The 19,897-nt window shown below is 43.8% G+C and overlaps 1 protein-coding gene across 3 annotated transcripts in view; it reads right to left on the reverse strand.

The window, feature by feature from the left end:
* The window catches only part of ncapg (non-SMC condensin I complex, subunit G), a 160,487-nt gene that overhangs the window by 107,043 nt on the left and 33,547 nt on the right, over positions 1-19,897 (reverse strand). For all 3 annotated transcript variants that reach the window (XM_070870781.1, XM_070870779.1, XM_070870780.1), the window contains exons 4-9: positions 17,065-17,293; positions 16,132-16,277; positions 10,408-10,492; positions 7,879-8,071; positions 5,107-5,256; positions 2,281-2,421 (exon numbers count right to left, since the gene is read on the reverse strand). In XM_070870781.1, the coding sequence (XP_070726882.1) occupies positions 2,281-2,421; positions 5,107-5,256; positions 7,879-8,071; positions 10,408-10,492; positions 16,132-16,277; positions 17,065-17,293 (944 nt within the window). The remainder of the gene's footprint in view (positions 1-2,280; positions 2,422-5,106; positions 5,257-7,878; positions 8,072-10,407; positions 10,493-16,131; positions 16,278-17,064; positions 17,294-19,897) is intronic.

Here is a 19,897-nt window from a genome sequence, read left to right on the forward strand (position 1 = left end):
GAGGGGGGGAAGAGGGTGGAGATGGGGGGGGGGGAAGAGGGTGGAGATGGGGGGGGAAGAGGGTGGAGATGGGGGGGGAAGAGGGTGGAGATGGGGGGGGAAGAGGGTGGAGATGGGGGGGGAAAAGGGTGGAGATGGGGGGGGGGGAAGAGGGTGGAGATGGGGGGGGGAAGAGGGTGGAGATGGGGGGGGGAAGAGGGTGGAGATGGGGGGGGGAAGAGGGTGGAGATGGGGGGGGGAAGAGGGTGGAGATGGGGGGGGGGGAAGAGGGTGGAGATGGGGGGGGGGGGGGGGGGGGAAGAGGGTGGAGATGGGGGGGGGGGGAAAGAGAGGGTGGATGGAGGGGGGGGGGAAGAGGGTGGAGATGCGGGGGGGAAAGAGGGTGGAGATGGGGGGGGAAGAGGGTGGAGATGGGGGGGGAAAGAGGGTGGAGATGGGGGGAGGGGGGAAAGAGGGTGGAGATGGGGGGAGGGGGGAAAGAGGGTGGAGATGGGGGGGCAGAGGGGGTCGGGGGGAAGAGGGAGAGGAGAGTGGGGGGGTGGAAGGGGAAGAGGCTGAATGGGCGGGGCCCACTCACAGCGAGTTGTCGGGCGTGCAGGCCCCGCCGACGACGTGTGGGGGGAGGGGTGTGCTGAACGGGATGGAGGCCCGAGTCCTGATCTTCGCCCGGGAGCCCATTCGGCCAGGGCTAGGCCTGCGTGCTTCGGGTCCCTCCCACATAGCCTCGGGGGCGAGGAGCTACGGCACATGTGCGCACACTCTAGCGCGCATGTGCAGAGGGTCCCGGCAATGCTTACAGCACCGGGACCTGGCTCCGACCCCGACCCCTTGTGCTGCGTCACACCAAGCACGAAGACATCCTGAGGGGACCGGAGAATCACAAGGTAAGTTTCCGGCGCCTTTTTTATTCCAGAAAGTCGGCGCACCTAATGGAGGTGCACCGTTTTTACAGAGGGCGGAAACTTGGGACCAAAAGGTTACGGCACAAGATACGAGTTCACGGGGTTGGGATAATATATTAGTGTGGATCGAGGATCGGCTAACTAACAGAAAGCAGAGTGTAATTTTCTGTTTCGCAAACTATAACTAGTGGGGTGCCACGGGGATCAGTGCTGGTGCCTCAATTATTTACAATTTATATTAATAACTTGGATGAAGGGACATTATTTTTGTAATGTCGCCAAACTTGCTGATGATACAAAGATAGGTGGGAAAGCAAGTTGTGAAGAGGAAGCAAAGAATCTACAAAGGGATATAGAGAAGACTGAATGAGTGGGCAAAAATTTGGCAGATGGAGTATAAACTGGGTAAATGTGAGGTTATTCACTTTGGTAGGAAAAATAAAAAAGCAAATTATTATTTAAATAGGGATAGATTACAAAATGCGGTGATACAGAGGAATCTGGGGTTCCTTGGACATGAAACACAAAAAGTTAGTATGCAGGTATAGCAAGTAATTAGGAAGGCAAATTGAATGTTGGCCTTTATTGCAAGGGGGATAGAGTATAAAAGTAGGGAAGTCCTGCTACAACTGTACAGGAGGTTGGCAAGACCACACATGGAGTACTGTATAGTTTTGGTCTCCTTATTTGAGGGATACACTTGCATTGGAGGCAGTTCAGAGAAGGTTCACGAGGTTGATTCCTGAGATGAACGAGTTGTCATATGAAGAAAGGTTGGACCTATACTCATTGGAGTTTAGAAGATTAAGAGGTGATCTCATTGAAACGTATAAGATTCTGAGGAGGCTTGACAAGATAGATGCAGAGTGGATGTTTCCTCATGTGGGAATCTAGAACTAGGGGCATAGTTTCAGAATAAGGGGTCGCCTATTTAAAACGGAAATGAGGAATTTCTTCTCTCAGAAGGTCGTGAATCTTTGGAATTCTCTACTTCAGAGAGCTGTGCAGGTTGGGTCATTGAATGTATTTAAGGTGGAGATAGACATATTTTTGTAAGACAAGGGAGTCGATGGTTATGGGGAGCGGGCGGGGAAGTGAGGCCAAAATCCAATCAGCCATGATCTTATTGAATGGCGGAGCAGGCTCGAGGGGCCAAATGGCCTACTCCTGCTCCATTCCTTATGTTAAAATGGTTCACAGGCTCACATCCAACTTTGATTGTCTGGTTACTAGTTTGGGAAGTTACTTGAAGTAATGCAGTTATTTGAAGCTATTTCAGGGTATATTCCATGTGTTATATAGCAAAATATTCAATCCAAGTATTAAGTGATACATGCAGGTATTTTTAAAAATTCAGGGAAATATCAACAAAATGTACCTGCCACCCTCTTCGGACGTATCCAGGCAACCAACAAGGATAACCAGCTGTTGGCTTATGAATTCTTTCTTCATTACATCCTCAATTTGTGCAAAGTCAGTTTTCTGCGATTCTTTCAGAATAGGAAGATTTTTCATGTAACTAATTGCAGAAAAAATAGCATTGTAAAGTAACTGCAGATTTTAGATTTGTTGCCCCCCCACCCCATTATTGAAATGATAAAATGGTGCTCCAAATAGGAATTGCTAGACAAAAAAAAATGAAGGTGCATCTAGTTCGCCTTCCACCTTCCTGGTAGTCACAGATCATCGACCAATCCGAGAAGTCAATCTCTATAAATTAGTCTACAATAAACTCAGACATAAGGCAAGTAGTAACCCGAGTGGTGGAAAGCTTCAGGAACCATTGATCCAAAGTCCCCTGTTCATCCCAGCAGGCTATGCTTACCATATGTCATGTCTCAAATCACTTGTGTACTGTATATCAAAATATTTTCTGAAAGAAATCTATATAATTTGCAACTGAATGACTCAACACTTTGCATTCCACCATCTCCCTAGGGATCTTGTGTTCTGCTCTAATACGTCTTCTACCACATCCAACCCAATAATTAGGGCTTAGGAGACGCGGCCAAGACGGCAGCGGCCTAAACACCGGGCTTCTCCAATCCAATGGCATCAGGCGGCAAGGGACGAAGAAACTGGTAAAAACGCAGCACCGGGGCTGGCGAGGAGTGGAGGATCAGCAACCGGCGGGAATCGGCGAGGAACGGCAACAGCAAGGTAGGGACCCAGGAAAGGTACAGCACGGACCAGCAGCGAGGTCGGGAGGCTGAGGCCATAGCGAGGGCGGGAGGTCAAGGCCAGCAGCGAGGTTGGGACCCAGGGAAGATACACCACCGACCAGCAGGGAGGACAGGCCACGAGACCAACAACGAGGTCGGGAGCCGAGGCCAGAATACGTGTGGTCACTAGTAAAGAACCAACGACCAAAGCATGAGCAGCTGGAGAGAGCGCGTAAAAGCGTAGGAGAGCAGCGTGCTGAAGCTGGAGCCGGGGTACAGTGTCAGTACTTTATGGACAAACTCGCAAGCTGCTCCAAGATTAATGCGCTCACCTACACCGCGATCTCGGAAAACCAGGGAGAGAGGACTTGAGGAAGGGAGGGGGTCAGTAGGAACATGTGTGCGTGTGTGCTAGGCCCATGCAGCAGATCCTGGTTTCCAATCGGCTTGGTCTGTCAAGTGCAAAGGCCACCCCACATTAAAAGAATTCATGCACAGGCATCATCCACCCTTTAAAATGAAATTCGGGACCTGGGACATCAGGATCCTCATGAACAACCCCAACATCGTACTGCTATCATTGCCCGGGAGCTCAGACGCTTCGACACTGACATCGTCGCCCTGAGCGAGGCACGGCGGGCAGGAGGTCAGCTCAAGGAACTTGGTGATGGCGGAAAGGCAAACCAGTCCAAGACCTCCTGGCAATACCCTCACTCTAGGCACTGGCATCGCTAGACTACGTCATCGTCCGAGCGAGGAATCGCAAGGACGTCCACATCACTCCGCCATGACAGGAGCTGACAACTGCTGGATTGATCACCACCTAATCCACTCGGTTATCTCCACCAACATAGCCTCAAAACGGCGGGGATAACAGAAATGCTGCCGCAAAAATATCAACTCTGAAAGCCCTATTCAGCCAACGCCTTACAGCCAACCTGACGACTACCAATGAACCGGAGCCGCAAAGTGTCCATAGTGCCTAGTCTGCCCTCAAGTCTACCATAATCAGCAGCTGCAGAGACTCGTGGTGACTCTAGCAAAATACACCAAGACTGGTTTGATGAGAACGACCAGGAGATCCAGGAGCGAATAAACTGCAAACTCAAGGCATTTCCAAACTGGAAACAACTCGAGTGAAAGAAAGCAGATCTACAGGCAGCTGAAGGCCGAGGTCCAACAAAAAAACTCTGGACCTCAAGAACAGATGGTGGGTGGAAAAAGTGCAGGAGATCTAGCAACTTGCCAACAATCACGGCTTGCGTGGATTTCTTAGCGCAGTCAAGACCATCTACGGCCCAAGCGTCAAGGTCCTACCCAACTGAGAGCCAAGAACAGCGACATGCTCATCAGGGAGCTTGTGCCTTAGATTGCCCACTCACACACTGAAGTAACGTTTTTTACAAATTAGTTTGGAATTTGCCCTCCTTCAAGCCTATGCTGTATCCTCTGGTTCTACTGCTCCGAACAAGCTAAAACAGCTCATCATGGTCGACATTATCTAGTTCCTTTAGAATCATTAAAAACAGCAATCATATTCCCTCACAATCTTCTTTTTTGCGGCAAAAACTGCCCAATTTACACAACTGCTTCTCATAATCCAATCCCTCCAACCTCTCAATCATTCTGGTTGCTCTCCTCTGTATCCTTTTAACAGCTGCAATATCCTTTTGTACTGTGGCAACCAGGCTGTACAGTATTCCAAGTGCGGTCGCACCAATAATTTATAAAAAGTGGCAGGATTACCTCACTTGTTGAGATAGCTTTAACTTGCCAACAAGGATCCCCAAATCCCTTTCATTTTCCATGTACATTATTTTCTTTTCATCAAAACCCAACAAAGTTTTTTGATGGTTTAAACAAGTGAGATTATATACCAACAGCTCAGTATTGAGAAAAGTGACAGCATAAATCAAATCAGCCACGAGAAAAGGCTGATTTTAATCAGCAATGCAAACTTTTTACAAGCCAAAATAGTTTATAAATTATTGATGGTAAACATTACCCACATTTAAAATCTATAGCCAATTTAAAAGGTGTACCTCAAGAGATATGCAGCATAAACAGCTGCTTCAGGCAAAAGTTTTTCCAAGGCTTCTTCCCCTTCATCTCCTTTTGATTTCAGATATTTGCAGAGGCATCTCCAGTACAGAGCATTCTCACAAGTTAGGGTTTCTACTGATATCACCTTTCTGAACAAGAAAAACACTTTTGTAAACCAGCTCAATATATGCCATTAAAAATAAGTCAATATTACAAATCCTAACTTTACACTGAAGAATAAATTTAAAATTATATAGCACCCATCACATCTGCCGTCTCATGCAATTCACAACCAAATAATTACGATTTGGAGAGTAAGCACGGTTCTTATGTAGGCAAATTCAGCAGCCAATGTTTGCACAATAATAACTCAATCATCAAATAAAATGAATGACCATGCGGATCCCAGCGGATTGGAAAACCGCAAATGTAACGGTCCTATTTAAAAAAGGAGGCAGACAAAAAGCAGGAAACTATAGACCAGTTAGCCTAACATCTGTCATTGGGAAAATGCTGGAGTCCATTATTAAGGAAGCAGTAGTGGGATAATTGGAAAAGCAGATTCAATCAAGCAGAGTCAGCATGAAAGGGAAATCATGTTTGACAAATTTGCTGGAGTTCTTTGAGGATGTAACGAGCAGGGTGGATAAGGGGGAACCAATGGATTTGGATTTCCAGAAGGCATTCAATAAGGTGCCACATAAAAGGTTCACTGGGTTGCGGGTATATAGTAGCATGGATCGCAGATTGGCTAACCAACAGAAAAGATAAAGTCGGGATAAATGTGTCCTTTTCCAGTTGGCAAAGTGACTAGTAAGGTGCCACAGGGATCGATGCTGGGTCCTCAACTAGTTACAATCTATATTAATGACTTGGATGAAGGGACCGAGTGTAATATAGTCAAGTTTGCTGATGATACAAAAATGGGTGGGAAAGCAAATTGTGAGGAGAACACAAAACATCTGCAAAGGGATATAGACAGGCTAAATGAGTGGGCAAAAATTTGGCAGATGGGAGTACAATGAGGGAAAATGTGAGGTTATCCACTTTGGCAGAAATAATAGAAAAGTAAATTATTATTTAAATAGAAAAAAATTGCCAAGTGCTGCAGTACAGACAGACCTGGGAGTCCTTGTGCATGAAACACAAAAAGTTAGTATGCAGATACAGCAAGCAATCAGGAAGGCAAATGGAATGTTGGCCTTTATTGCAAGGGGGATAGAGTATAAAAGCAGACAGGTCCTGCTACAACTGTACAGGGTATTGGTGAGGCCACTCCTGGAGTACTGCGTACAGTTTTGGTCTCCGTATTTAAGGAAGGATATACTTGCATTGGAGGCTGTTGAGAAGGTTCACTAGGTTGATTCTGGAGATGAGGGGGTTGACTTATGAGGATAGGTTGAGTAGGTTGGGCCTATACACATTGGAGTTTAGAAGAATGAGAGGTGATCTTATTGAAACTTATAAGATAATGAGGGGGCTCGACAAAGTGGATGCAGAAAGGATATTTCCACTCATAGGGGAAACTAAAACTAGGGGACATAGTCTTAGAATAACAGGCCGCCCATTTAAAACTGAGATGGAGAAATTTCTTCTCTCAGAGGGCTGTAAATCTATGGAATTCCCTGCCCCAGAGAGCTGAGGCAGCTAGGTCATTGAATATAGTTAAGGCAGAGACAGATAGATTTTTGAGCGATAAAGGAGTAAAGGGTTATGGGAAGCAGGCAGGGAAGTGGAGCTGATCAGATCAGCCATGATCTTATTGAATAGCAAAGCAGGCTCGAGGGGCCAAATGGCCTACTCCTGCTCCTGTTTCTTATGTTATGTAAATCTGTTTTTGTGGTGTTGGTTGAGGGAGGAATGTTGGCCAAGGCACAGGGAAAACTCGGATCATGTCACGAGATCTTTTGCATCCACCTGAACAGACAGATAGGGCTTTGGTTTAAATTGCTTAACTGAAAAACAATGACAATGCCCTCCATCAAAAGCATCAACCTTGACTATGTGCTCAAAGCAGGGACTGGAACTTGAACTCTCAGCTTTCTAACTCAAGAGACAAAGATTGCTACCAACTGAACCAAGCTGACACTTCATCTTTAGGCAGGTAATCTTTTTTCTTCATTAACCATCCTCCATACAACTTATCCTGTTCATTCTCTCCAGTTCTGGTATCATCTTTGTAAATTTTTGCACCTCTCCAGTGCATCTACATTCTTTTTATAATTATGGTGACCAGAAATGTGTGGTCTAATCAAGATCCGATAGAAGGTTAGCGTAACTGCTCTATTTTTCAATTCTATCCCTCTAGAAATAAACCCTAATGCTTGGTTTGCTTTTGCATGGCCTTTTAGTGATTTGTGTATTTGTACTCACAGATGACTTTGCTCCTCAACAGACAACAGCCCTTGGCAAATTAAGCATGTTTGTAAGAATTAAACTACAGGTTGAACCTTCCTTATCCGGAACCCTTGGGATCTGGCCTGTTTCGGATAGGGGATTTTTCCGGATGAGTGGTTGGTCATCTTAAATTGGATGGTACAGGTACTGAGCAAGGAGCTATCGGGGCTGGCTGGCTTGGGGCTGGGAGCGCGGCATCAGGCCACCGAGTGTGGGAGTCAGCAACGAGGAAGGACTTCAATTTGTTCATGTCGCAGTTCTGTGCATGTGCCACCCGGTGGCCGGGAATGGTTCCGGATGAGGGGTGGTTCCGGATAAGGGAAGTTCAACCTGTATTTACATTAGCTTTTATAGCAAAAAAAAAGCTATCGCACCCATTATTTAGATTTTGACAGTTTTCAACCAGCTCCTCAAGATGGGTTTGGGCAAACAAAACGTTAAGCGCAGACACAGCCACATCAACACAATTTTCCACATCTAGGCGATGGAGCAAATCTAAAACATTGCCGTCCATTGTGCGAAGCCAAGCTTGCAACAATTTTTTCTGTACCACTTGTTTCACAGCATCTATAAATGAAAAGCAAGAATAAAATCACCCCTATTTCTTGAAAAGATAAAGTGCACACTTAAACTCCATTATACCTCACTGCATGAGAAAGCAAATAGTGGCAAAAAAACTAATTTGTGAGCAGCGGCTAAATAAACAGGTTTATGTCCAAAGGTACAAAATAACAAGTTGCATTTATATAGAGCTTTTAACATAATAAAATGTCTGAAAGCGCTTCACAGGAGCATTGTCAAACGAAACTTGACACCACACCACATAAGGAGAGGAAAGAGGTTGGTTTTAAGGAGCGTCTTGAAGGAGGAGGAGGAGGCGCTTAGGGAAGGAATTCCAGAGCTTAGGGCCTAAACAACTAAGGGCATAAACAACTAAGGGCACAAACAACTAAGGGCACAAACAACTAAGGGCACAAACAACTAAGGGCACGGTCATCAATGGTGGAATGACTAAAATCGGGGATGCGCCAGAGGCCAGAAATCTCGGTGGGTTGTAGGGCAAGGCAATGAAGGGATTTGAAAACAAGGATGAGAATTTTAAAATCTGCGCATTTCCAGACTGGGAGCCAATGTAGGTCAATGAGCACAGGGGTGATGGGTGAAAAGGATTTGGTGCGAGGTAGGATGTGGGCAGCAGAGTTTTGAATTATTTCAAGTTTATGGAGGGTGGGCGATGGGAGGCAGGCCAGGAACTTTGGAATAGTCAAGTCTAGAGGTAACAAAGGCATGGTCTAAAAGGCTTGGGGTTGGCACTGTGTTTTGACCCTCTGTGGCGAAAACCCGATCGCAAAGCCCGGGCGAGATCCTCAACTCCTCAATTGCAGCTGCAATGGGAAATACTGCTGGGGATAGCGGCACTGGATGCGTAACAATGCAGATTGCATTACCGTCCGACCCGTACACCGTGCCCAGAACAGCGACAGGTAAAACCTGTCGATGCAGCCCTGCTAGCAGCGGTAAAGTTAGAAAACCTGCAAAAAAGGTAAGTTAAAGTTTTTATTTTTTTGGCAGCGACTGGCTAAGGATCTTGGTTATGTTTTTTGAATTTTTTTCCCCCTCCCAAACCCTCTCTCACAGCACAAACGGCCCTGCACTAAAGTTGGCGAAATTCGCGTTTTGCGCCGCGAATGATTGTGCAACGCCTCCCTTTGCCATGCGCCCCTGGTGCAGACCCCAAAGACTGAAAGTTCGGCCTCAAATCGGTAACGCAGCAAAAATAGTAACTTTCACGTATCAGTACCGTTTTTGCCCAAAAATCCCCAAACCTGAAAATCCAGCCCCATGTTCTATAACACAAAATGATTTCTTGCAAGAGGGTAGTGACTTCAAATTCAATCAGCTCAGTACTCGCTGACTTATATTGAATCCTGGTTCTTGAAAGCCTCCGATTTAAAATTTTCATCCTTGTGTTATCTCTGTAAACCCTTCTCCAATTATCCGTTACTCTGACTCTGGCCTCTTGTGCATTCCTTACCCCTTCGACCCATCATTGGCAGCTATGCATTCAGTCACCTAGGCCCCATGGTCTAAATTCCTTTCCTAAGTCTCTCCACCTTGCAGTCTTCATCCAAAACCCTCCTCAAAACACACCATTGACCAAACTTTTAGCTACTGCTGTTAAAATGTCCTCCTATGCCCGTCTCCATTTTCTGCTTCCCACACCTCAAATTGAGTGCTTGCATTAAAGTCACTTTATAAATGCAAGTTGTTGTTTATTGAAATATACAGGTATTCCCATTTCCATTTAATGTTTAAATATTTCCCATTATTGGTTTTGCAATTTTTCCTTCCATTTTAATCATGCTATGATTTGCTTTTGTGCCCTTTTCTATTCTTACACTGAAGTTAATTATATTGTGATCACTGCTTCTCAAACATTCCCCTACTTTTAGGTTATGTAATTGCTCTTCCTTATAAGCCACAACCAGCTTCCTTCCTTATTGGAAAAGGTCCATGTTGACTGAGGAAAACAGACAATACATTGCAAAAAACACACTCTTCTTTCTCACTACAAACATATTTCCGTGGATGTATGAAGGTACCCAGAGTTGAGCCACAGCACCATTCTGACTAAGGATAATGTGGATACAAGAGACTAACAAAAAACAAAATATGGGGCTGAAGGAAAATAAAAATAGTAAAATTAGATCCCCACTTTCATTTGAAAATGTTCAGATTGGAGACACTTCTGACTTAAAAGGTTTTTTTTTAAAAAGCATGTCAAGAAATGCAATGGGCTTTGATCCAAAGTGTGTTATAATCAGACTGTATTGTTTAAAATGTTTAATTGCATAGGCTCTGGTGTCAGTTGTTATTAGCAATGTTACATGTGCATAACTTACCTGACCGGTCAGACAAGCCTTGCTTAAGTAGTTTTACCCTCTGTGCAATGGAAAATGCTTTAATATGTATTTTCTCTGCCAAAACCTAAAAGGACACATAATTGATAATTTTGCTGAATCACATGGTAAGTTTAAATATCTTTCATTAGAATGTTAAAAATTATAAAAATTGTATCAATGCAAATGTTAAAAACAAAAGATCATTGCTGAAATAGATCAAATTTATTTTTCGGCTGATTTTAATTTACAATAAAAACTTACACTTTTAACGTAGAAAAGTGCTTCAAAGCGTTTCACAGAGGTGTAATCAAAAAAATGGGCGCCGAGCCAAAGGGCACATTAGGAGGAGTGACCAAAAGTTTGTCAAATAAATAAGTTTCAAAGAGGGTCTTAAAGCAGGAGAGGAAATTAGAGAGGTGGAGGGGTTTAGGGATATAATTCCAGAGGTTGGAGCCTAGGCACCTTAAAGCACAGCTGCCAGGGGAAAAGGAAGGGGCAATGCACATTTAAGATTCTAAAGTTCAATACAAAAGAATGCAGCCTTTCATTCTTCAACATCAGAGAATTATGCAATATTGCTATCAATGTACAGATAATGCAATTAATTTAGAGATACATTGGGGTCGATATCACATTCCATTTTTCCTCAAAGTAAGGAGGATTAATCTGAGATTTTCAGAATTTCAGTAATTACTTTTTCCATTTGTGGCAAAATTGGCATGAACCACCCCACTAAAAATTTGCTTCTTTTTTTTTAAAAAGCACAAATGATTTTGATGAGAGTTCTATCTACCTACAGTAATGGTTTCTCTATAACATTGTAACAAGTTCTATATGGTACATTGTAAAAGTAAAGGAAATCAGTAAAACTTTGTGCATATTAGAATGGAGAAAGCTTGCCGGATTATACCTAAACCTAATCAACGGTCAACGGGAATGGTAGCATAGTGGTTAAATTACTGGACTAGTAATCCAGAGGCCTGGACTAATAAACCAGAGATGAGAGTTCAAATCCCATTTTGAATTTAAATTCAGTTGATTATTCCAGATTTTTATTTAAATAGCTAGTGAAACTACTGGATGGTCGTTAAAAACCCATCTGGTTCATTAATATACTTTAAGGAAGGAAATCTGCCGCCTTACCTGCTCTGGCCTATATGTGACTTCAGATACACAGCAATGTGGTTGACTGTTAACTGCCCTCTGAAATGGCCTAGCACGCCACTCGGTTGTACACAACCGCCACGATAAACAATAATAAGACTAAAATTGGACAGACCACCCGGCATCAACCTCGGCACTGGCTTCGGACACGACAACGGCACACCCAACCCAGTCAATCCTGCAATGTCCTCCTCACTACCATCTGGGGACTTGTGCCAAAATTGGGAGAGCTATCCCACAGACTAGTCAAGAAACAGCCTGACATAGTCTTACTAACAGAATTATACCTTTCAGCTAATGTCCCAGACTCCTCCATCACCATTCCTGGGTATATAGTGTCCCACTGGCAGGACAGACTCACCCGAGGTGGCAGCACAGTGGTATAGTTGGGAGGAGGTCGCCCTGGGAGTCCTCAACATTGACTCCGGATCCCATGAAGTCTCATGGATTTAGGCCAAGCATGGACAAGGAAACCTCCTGCTGAATACCACCTACCACCCTCCCCTCAGCTGATGAATCAGTACTCCCCCATCTTGAACACTATTTGGAAGAAGCACTGAGCGTAACAAGGGCACAGAATGCACAAAAGTGAGGGACTTCAATGTCCATCACCAAGAGTGGCTCTGTAGCACCTCCACTGACCAAGCTGGCCGGGTCATGAAGGACATAGCTACCAGACTGGGCCTGCAGCAAGTGGTGAGAGAACCAACCCGAGGGAAGAACCTACTTGACCACTGTGCTAAATGGGATAGATTCAGAACAGATCTAGCAACTCTAAACTGGGCATCGATGAGGCTGTGGGTCATCAGCAGCAGCAGCAGAATTGTATTCCACCACAATCTGTAACCTCATGGCCCAGCTTATCCCTCACTTTACCATTACCATCAAACCAAGGGACCAACCCTGCTTCAATGAGTAGTGCCGAAGAGCATGCCAGAAGCAGCACCAGGCATACCTAAAAATGAGGTACCAACCTGGGGAAGCTGCAATACAGAACTACATGCATGCTAAACAGCAGAAGCAGCATGCTATAAACAGAGTTAAGCGATCCCACAATCAACGGATCCGATCAAATCTCTGCAGTTCTGCCACATCCAGTCGTGAATGGAGCTGGACAATTAAACAACTAGCGGGAGAAGCAGGCTCCATGAATATCCTCATCCTCAATGATGGCAGAATCCAGACAAGGCTGAAGCATTTGCAACCATCTGCAACCAGAAGTGTTAAGTGGATGATCCATTTCGGCCTCCTCCTGAGGTCCCCACCATCACAGAAGCCAGTCTTTAGCCAATTCGATTCATTCCATGTGATATCAAGAAACGGCTGAGCGTACTGGATACAGCAAAGGCTATAGGCCCTGACAATATCCCGGCTGTCGTGCTGAAGACTTGTGCGCCAGAACTGGCCGCGCCTCTAGCCAAGCTGTTCCAGTACAGCTACAACACTGGCATCTACCCTACAATGTGGAAAACTGTCCAGATATACCTGTCCACAAAAAGCAGGACAAATCCAATCCAGCCAATTATCGCCCCATCATTATACTCTCAGTTTGCGTTCTGCCAGGACCTCTCGGCTCGAGACCTCATTTCAGCCTTGATACAAACATGGACAAAACAGCTGAATTCCAAAGGTGAGGCGAGAGTGACTGCCCTTGAAATCAAGGCAGCATTTGACCGAGTGTGGAATCAAGGGGCTCAATTTTGGCCAAGCCAATTTTTCAGCACACTTACCGGAGTTGCGCTGCTTATGTACGTTCCGAGATGTGCCGAAAAAAAAATGTTGCAACTTTGGGCGCTACCTGGCCTCTTCACTGCAGTCGCGCAGCGTGGCCAGTCAACTCGGGGGGTGGAGCCTGCGTTCTGCGCTGGAAAATGTGCCGGGACGTTTGCATATGCGCAGTGGAGAATGGTGATGTCCGCGCATGCGCAGCAGCGCTGCGAGTCGGCAATCGGCCATTAAAGAGCTGCCTGTGTCTTTGCGACCGAATTTGAGGTAGAATAGCTTGCTTTCTTGTTATTCATCAATTCACTCAGGGGTTACTTCTTACAAGTAATTCATCCAACAGAAGATACAAGACTTTCTGTTTTCACTCATTTCTCAGAGCACGAATAATTCAGAATTCTGGTCAATATGCACTTTTCATAAATTACACTTTGCAAAACGAGAAGTGTCTGAAATACAGTGATTGAGATAAAGGCCCCGATATTTACGGAGAGGCGGGGAGGGAACTCATATGTTCGCGTTCAGATATAGCTCTGTAACAGAAATGAAAAGCTACTTCTAATTTTACTGAATCATAGTTCCCTATTGATTTATTCAACTGTGTTTACGGCTGTTATCTAGAATTGCAGCCTCTCCCTCTCTGTGGCCTCCGATGCTTGCCAGCTCCCCCCCACCCCCCCAGCCTCTCCGTTGAATCCCGATGCCGGCCAGTTCATTTGCTCCCGCCCCTCGTCCAGGCCGAGTGGCCTCCCGGTGCATTGTCCTGCCCCTAGCCCAGGCCGAGTGGCCTCCCGGTGCGTTGTCCCGCCCCTAGCCCAGGCCGAGTGGCCTCCTGCACCAGCCCGCTGCCTTCCAGGGCCGAGTGCAGAAGGGTGAATTGCAGTTTGAAAATGAAGGTAAGACTTCAATTTTTTTTTCTTATAGAATTGTTATTAGGTTTTGTTTGCAAACATTGCTACGGGTAAGGCTTGGTTGGTTTCGGTGCAGGTCCTCTCTGCTTCCCGCCCCTAGCCCAGGTCGAATGGCCTCTGATGTATGTACCTGCGCCGATTTCTTTAACTCTCCGCAAGGGTTTTCTCAAATGGCCACAAACGCTGGCCTAAGTAGAAATGGAGTAACTATTAGCTGGCCAAAGTTGCCCAAATGGGCAGAACTGGTGTAGATGGCTGGTAACGCTCCCTTTTGAGAAAAAAAAAATAACCTAAAAAAAGTAACTAAGTGAGTTATGCTGATGCAAATTGATTGGGGAATCTGGGGATTTTTAATTTGCGCCAGAAAAAGCAGCCTACTCCAAAAAAAATCGGAGCAACTCCTGGCCAAAATTGAGCCCATTGAGCCCTAGTAAAACTGAAGTCACTGGAAATCAGGGTGAAAAACTCTCCACTAGCTGGAGTCATACCTAGCACAAAAGGAAGATGGTTGTGGTTGTAGGAGTCAATCATCTCAGCCGCAGGACATAAGCTGCAGGAGTTCCTCAGGGCAGTGTCCTAGGTGCAACCATTTTCTGCTGCTTCATCAATGACCTTCCATCCATCATAAAGTAAGAAGTGAGGATGTTCGCTGATGATTGTAGTGTTCAGTTGCATTTGCAACTCCTCAGAAAATTAAGCAGTCCATGCTCACATGTAGCAAGACTTGGACAACAATCAGGCTTAGACTGATAAATGGCAAGTAACATTCGCGCCACACAAGTGCCAAACAATGACTATCTCCAGCAAGAGAGAATCTAACCACCAACCCCATGGCATTCAATGGCATTACCATCGCCGAATCCCCTAACATCCTGGGGGTCACGAGTGACCAGAAACTTAACTGGACCAGCCACATAAATACTGTGGTTACAAGAACAGGTCAGAGGCTGAGAATTCTGCGGCGAGCATCTCACTTCCTGATTCCCCAAAGCCTTTCCACCATCTACAAGGCACAAGTCAGGAGTGTGATGGAATACTCTTTACTTGCCTGGATGAGTGCAGCTCCAACAACACAAGCTCAATACCATGCAGGACAAAGCAATCCGTTTGATTGGCTGCCCATCCACTAACTTCAACAGTCACTCCCTCCACCACCAATGCACTGTGGCTGCAGTGTGTGCCATCTAAAAGATGCACTTCAGCAACTTGTCATGGTTTTTCTTCAGCAGTACCTCCCAAACCCACGACCTCTACTACCTAGAAGGACAAGGGCAGCAGATGCATGGGAACACCATCATCTGCTAGTTCCCCTCCAAATTACACACCATCCTGATTTGGAAATATATCGCCATTCCTTCATCTTCGCTGGGTCAATACCCTGGAATTCTCTCCCTTACAGCACTGTATGAGTACCTTCGCCACAAGGACTGCGTGAGTACCTTCACTACAAGGACTGCAGTGGTTCAAGAAGATGGTTCACCACCACCTTTTCAAGGGCAATTAGAGATATCCAATAAATGCTGGCCTTGCCAGCAACGCCCACATCGCGGAACAAATGTTAAAAAATTATAAAGGCTGCAGTAACAAAAAAAATACACCCCAAAAGAAGGAAATTACAAAAATAAACAAAGCCAAATAAAAAAAAAAGTTTTGTTTTTCCTCACCACGCACACCTATTTGGATCATTTGAACTGTCATACAGTGTACCAAAGTCATATGTTTATGAGCATTGGAATTTTGGAGCTCAATTTCCATTGAAATATCTAATGGAAGAAATTTATGCTTTCTATAAAATGTATAGAGTGTTAAGTATGGTCTATGGATTTTCATTTTCACTATTTAAATTTGGCTGGAGAGAAGGAACAGAGAGGGATGTGATACAAGGACCAGCATGCACAAATATTCACACATACGCTTTATCACCCACCTCGTAGGCTAATTTTCTGACATTCTCTTTAACATCCATAGTACGCCCAATGATTTTAAGAAGAGTTTTGGCCGACGGTCCTATACAGGACAACACTGCTCGTCTCACCTCTGCATTGGTGTCACATTCAATTAAATATAAGTATGCTGAAACAACAAATTGCTTGCTATTAGCACATTTTTTTTTTAAATCACCAAAAAGTTTTTACATTACATTTCAACAAGACAAAAAGACATACACCGAACAACTTACCCACTTCTAGTCACCAGCAACAAACATATTTTATAAAACACAATTTTTTGCAAAAGAGACTTTCTTTAACAGCAAGTGTACACATTAAAAGACAACAGTTTCAATGATGTCAATACTAAGTTGTACAATGTTCCCTCCCCGAAAAAACAGAACAGATGATCCATTTACAATCATATCCCTTTGCTATACTAAACTCATTGTGGGGCACTTGGTTTCACTATCCCCTTACAGTATAGACTAAGAGACAGAACCAAGCAGAAATATAATCTGCATCATGCAGATCTTAAAAAAATACCCTTTAAGAAAGCTAATACAAAAGCAAAATACTGCAGATGCTGAAATCTGAAATAAAAACAGAAAATGCTGTTAATACTCAGCAGGTCAGGCAACATCTGTGGCGAGAGAAACAGAGATAATATTTTAGGTCGATGACCCTTCGTCAGAACTGTTGAATTTTTGACGAAGGGTCATCGACTTGAAACATTAACTCTGTTTCTCTTTCCACAGATGCTGTCTGACCTGCTGAGTATTTCCTTTAAAAAAGCTACTTAACTTTATAATTCGCAATTTAAAAAATGTTCAGTGGACATTCATATTTATGTTGTGGCATTAGATTTAAAAAGGTAAACTAACTGTTTACAATAGCAAACATTCATGTAGACTGGATACACGAATACGTACCATCAATTACTGGGCATTTGTCATCAGTGGGGTCCTGAAGTCTGGCCAAGGCAAGCACAGCCTGTATTCGCACATTTGGAAACTTGTCTTTTAACCTCACCAACATGGCTTCATATATCCGGTCATACAGTTCGTCATCAATCTGTGCATTTTCTGACATGCTACCAAGAAGCTTGTTGATAAGCTGACAGGCACGGAATCGAACAGAGTGGCTACATGCACTGTGAGACTATAAGGAAAAGGTTAAAAACTAAGACCCCAGTTGAAGACCAGTGGGATTTATGCTGAATTCATTACATTTCTTTTGTCAAAAGTACTTATTACAAAATAAAATGAGCAAGTTCAAAGATTAGTTAGTGATTTTAGTATGTCAATTTGTCAAACATTATGAAAGCTACTGTCTTCATTAAAATAGTTTTCACATTAGAATTTAGCAGTGTACAAGCGTACAAATTTATTCAGCATCTGTGTGAACTTCATCTAGCACAAAACACAGACATTAATCTCACACTGTATAAATCCTGCAAGGTACAGGCAAAAAAACTTCTAAAGTAATGCTTTAAATAATATTAAAAGACCTCAAAAACCAACGGAAGATCTACTTCCATTGTGGATGATTAAGAGTCTTTAAAAAAAAACTTGAATTTACCTAATGCAGTATCGCTTGTCTCAGGGTGCCCAAAAGCATTTCTCATCCAATTAATTAAGTGTTTGTAGCGTGGTTACTGTTATGTAGATTAATGTGACAACTAAATTGCACAGTATAGTCCCACAAACCAACAAGACAAATAACCAGTTAATCAGCTTTCAGTGGCAGTTAAGTGTAAATATGTTTATTAAAGATAAAACTAAAAATATTTAGATCAATTCAACAAAAATGATGCTCAGGAGTGGGGGAAAACGAGTACAGTCCAATCGTCTGAAAGGAGCCATTTTGGTTCCTTTAAATCAAATAATCCCAAATCTCTGCTATCTTTTAACAATTAGAAGCTGTTCACTTTTTTTAATGCTTGTGGTTAGTATACCAGAAACAACATTCACTCCTTTTTGGACAACATAACTCGATTTTACCATCGAGTGCAAAAAAGGACTGATGCTGATTTTGCTGCTAGATCTCCACTAACAATTTAGAAAGATATCCATGAAGAATCTACAAGAGAGCAAGCTATCTTAGATCTGGTCCTGTGTAATGAGACAGGAATAATAAACGATCTCCTAGTAAAAGATCCTCTCGGAATGAGTGATCACAGTATGGTTGAATTTGTAATACAGATTGAGGATGAGGAAGTAGTGTCTCAAACGAGCATACTATGCTTAAACAAAGGGGACTACAGTGGGATGAGGGCAGAGTTAGGTAAAGTAGACTGGGAACATAGACTAAACGGTGGCACAGTGGAGGACTTTTAAGGAGCTCTTTTATAGTGCTCAACAAAAATATATTCCAGTGAAAAAGAAGGGCGGTAAGAGAAGGGATAACCAGCCGTGGATAACCAAGGAAATAAAGGAGAGTATCAAATTAAAAACCAATGCGTATAAGGTGGCCAAGGTTAGTGGGAAACTAGAAGATTGGGAAAATTTTAAACGACAGCAAAGTATGACTAAGAAAGCAATAAAGAAAGGAAAGATAGATTACAAAAGTAAACTTACGCACAACATAAAAACAGATAGTAAAAGCTTTTACCGATATATAAAAAGGAAAAGAGTGACTAAAGTAAATGGTCCTTTAGAAGATGAGAAGGGGGATTTAGAAATGGGAAATGTGGAAATGGCTGAGACCTTAAACAATTATTTTGCTTCGGTCTTCACAGTGGAAGACACAAAAACCAAAAATTGCTGGTCACGGGAATGTGGGAACGGAGGACCTTGAGACAATCACTATCACTAGGAAGGTAGTGCTGGACAGGCTAATGGGACTCAAGTTAGACAAGTCCTCTGGTCCTGATGAAATGCATCCCAGGGTGTTAAAAGAGATGGCAGAAGTTATAGCAGATGCATTGGTTATAATCTACCAAAATTCTCTGGACTCTGGGGAGGTACCAGTGGATTGGAAAGCAGCTAATGTAACGCCTCTGTTTAAAAAAGGGGGCAGACAAAAGGCAGGTAACTATAGGCCGGTTAGTTTAATATCTGTAGTGGGGAAAATACTTGAAGCTATCATTAAGGAATAAATAGCGGGACATCTAGATAGGAATAGTGCAATCAAGCAGACGCAACATGGATTCACGAAGGGGAAATCATGTTTAACTAATTTACTGGAATTCTTTGAAGATATAACGAGCATGGTGGATAGAGGTGTACCGATGGATGTGGTGTATTTAGATTTCCAAAAGGCATTCGATAAGGTGCCACACAAAAGGTTACTGCAGAAGTCAGCGGAAATGTATTAGCATGGATAGAGAATTGGCTGACTAACAGAAAGCAGAGTTGGGATAAATGGGTGCTTTTCAGATTGGAAATCGGTGGTTAGTGGTGTGCCACAGGGATCGGTACTGGGACCACAACTGTTTACAATATACATAGATGACCTGGAAGAGGGGACAGAGTGTAGTGTAACAAAATTTGCAGATGACACAAAGATTAGTGGGGAAGCGGGTTGTGTAGAGGACACAGAGAGGCTGCAAAGAGATTTAGATAGGTTAAGCGAATGGGCTAAGGTTTGGCAGATGGAATACAATGTAGGAAAATGTGAGGTCATCCACCTTGGGAAAAAAAAACAGTAAAAAGGAATATTATTTGAATGGGGAGAAATTACAACATGCTGCAGTGCAGAGGGACCTGGGGGTCCTTGTGCATGAATCCCAAAAAGTTAGTTTGCAGGTGCAACAGGTAATCA

Source organism: Pristiophorus japonicus, chromosome 2, assembly GCF_044704955.1.
Source record: "Pristiophorus japonicus isolate sPriJap1 chromosome 2, sPriJap1.hap1, whole genome shotgun sequence".
Classification (NCBI taxonomy): Eukaryota; Metazoa; Chordata; class Chondrichthyes; family Pristiophoridae; genus Pristiophorus; species Pristiophorus japonicus.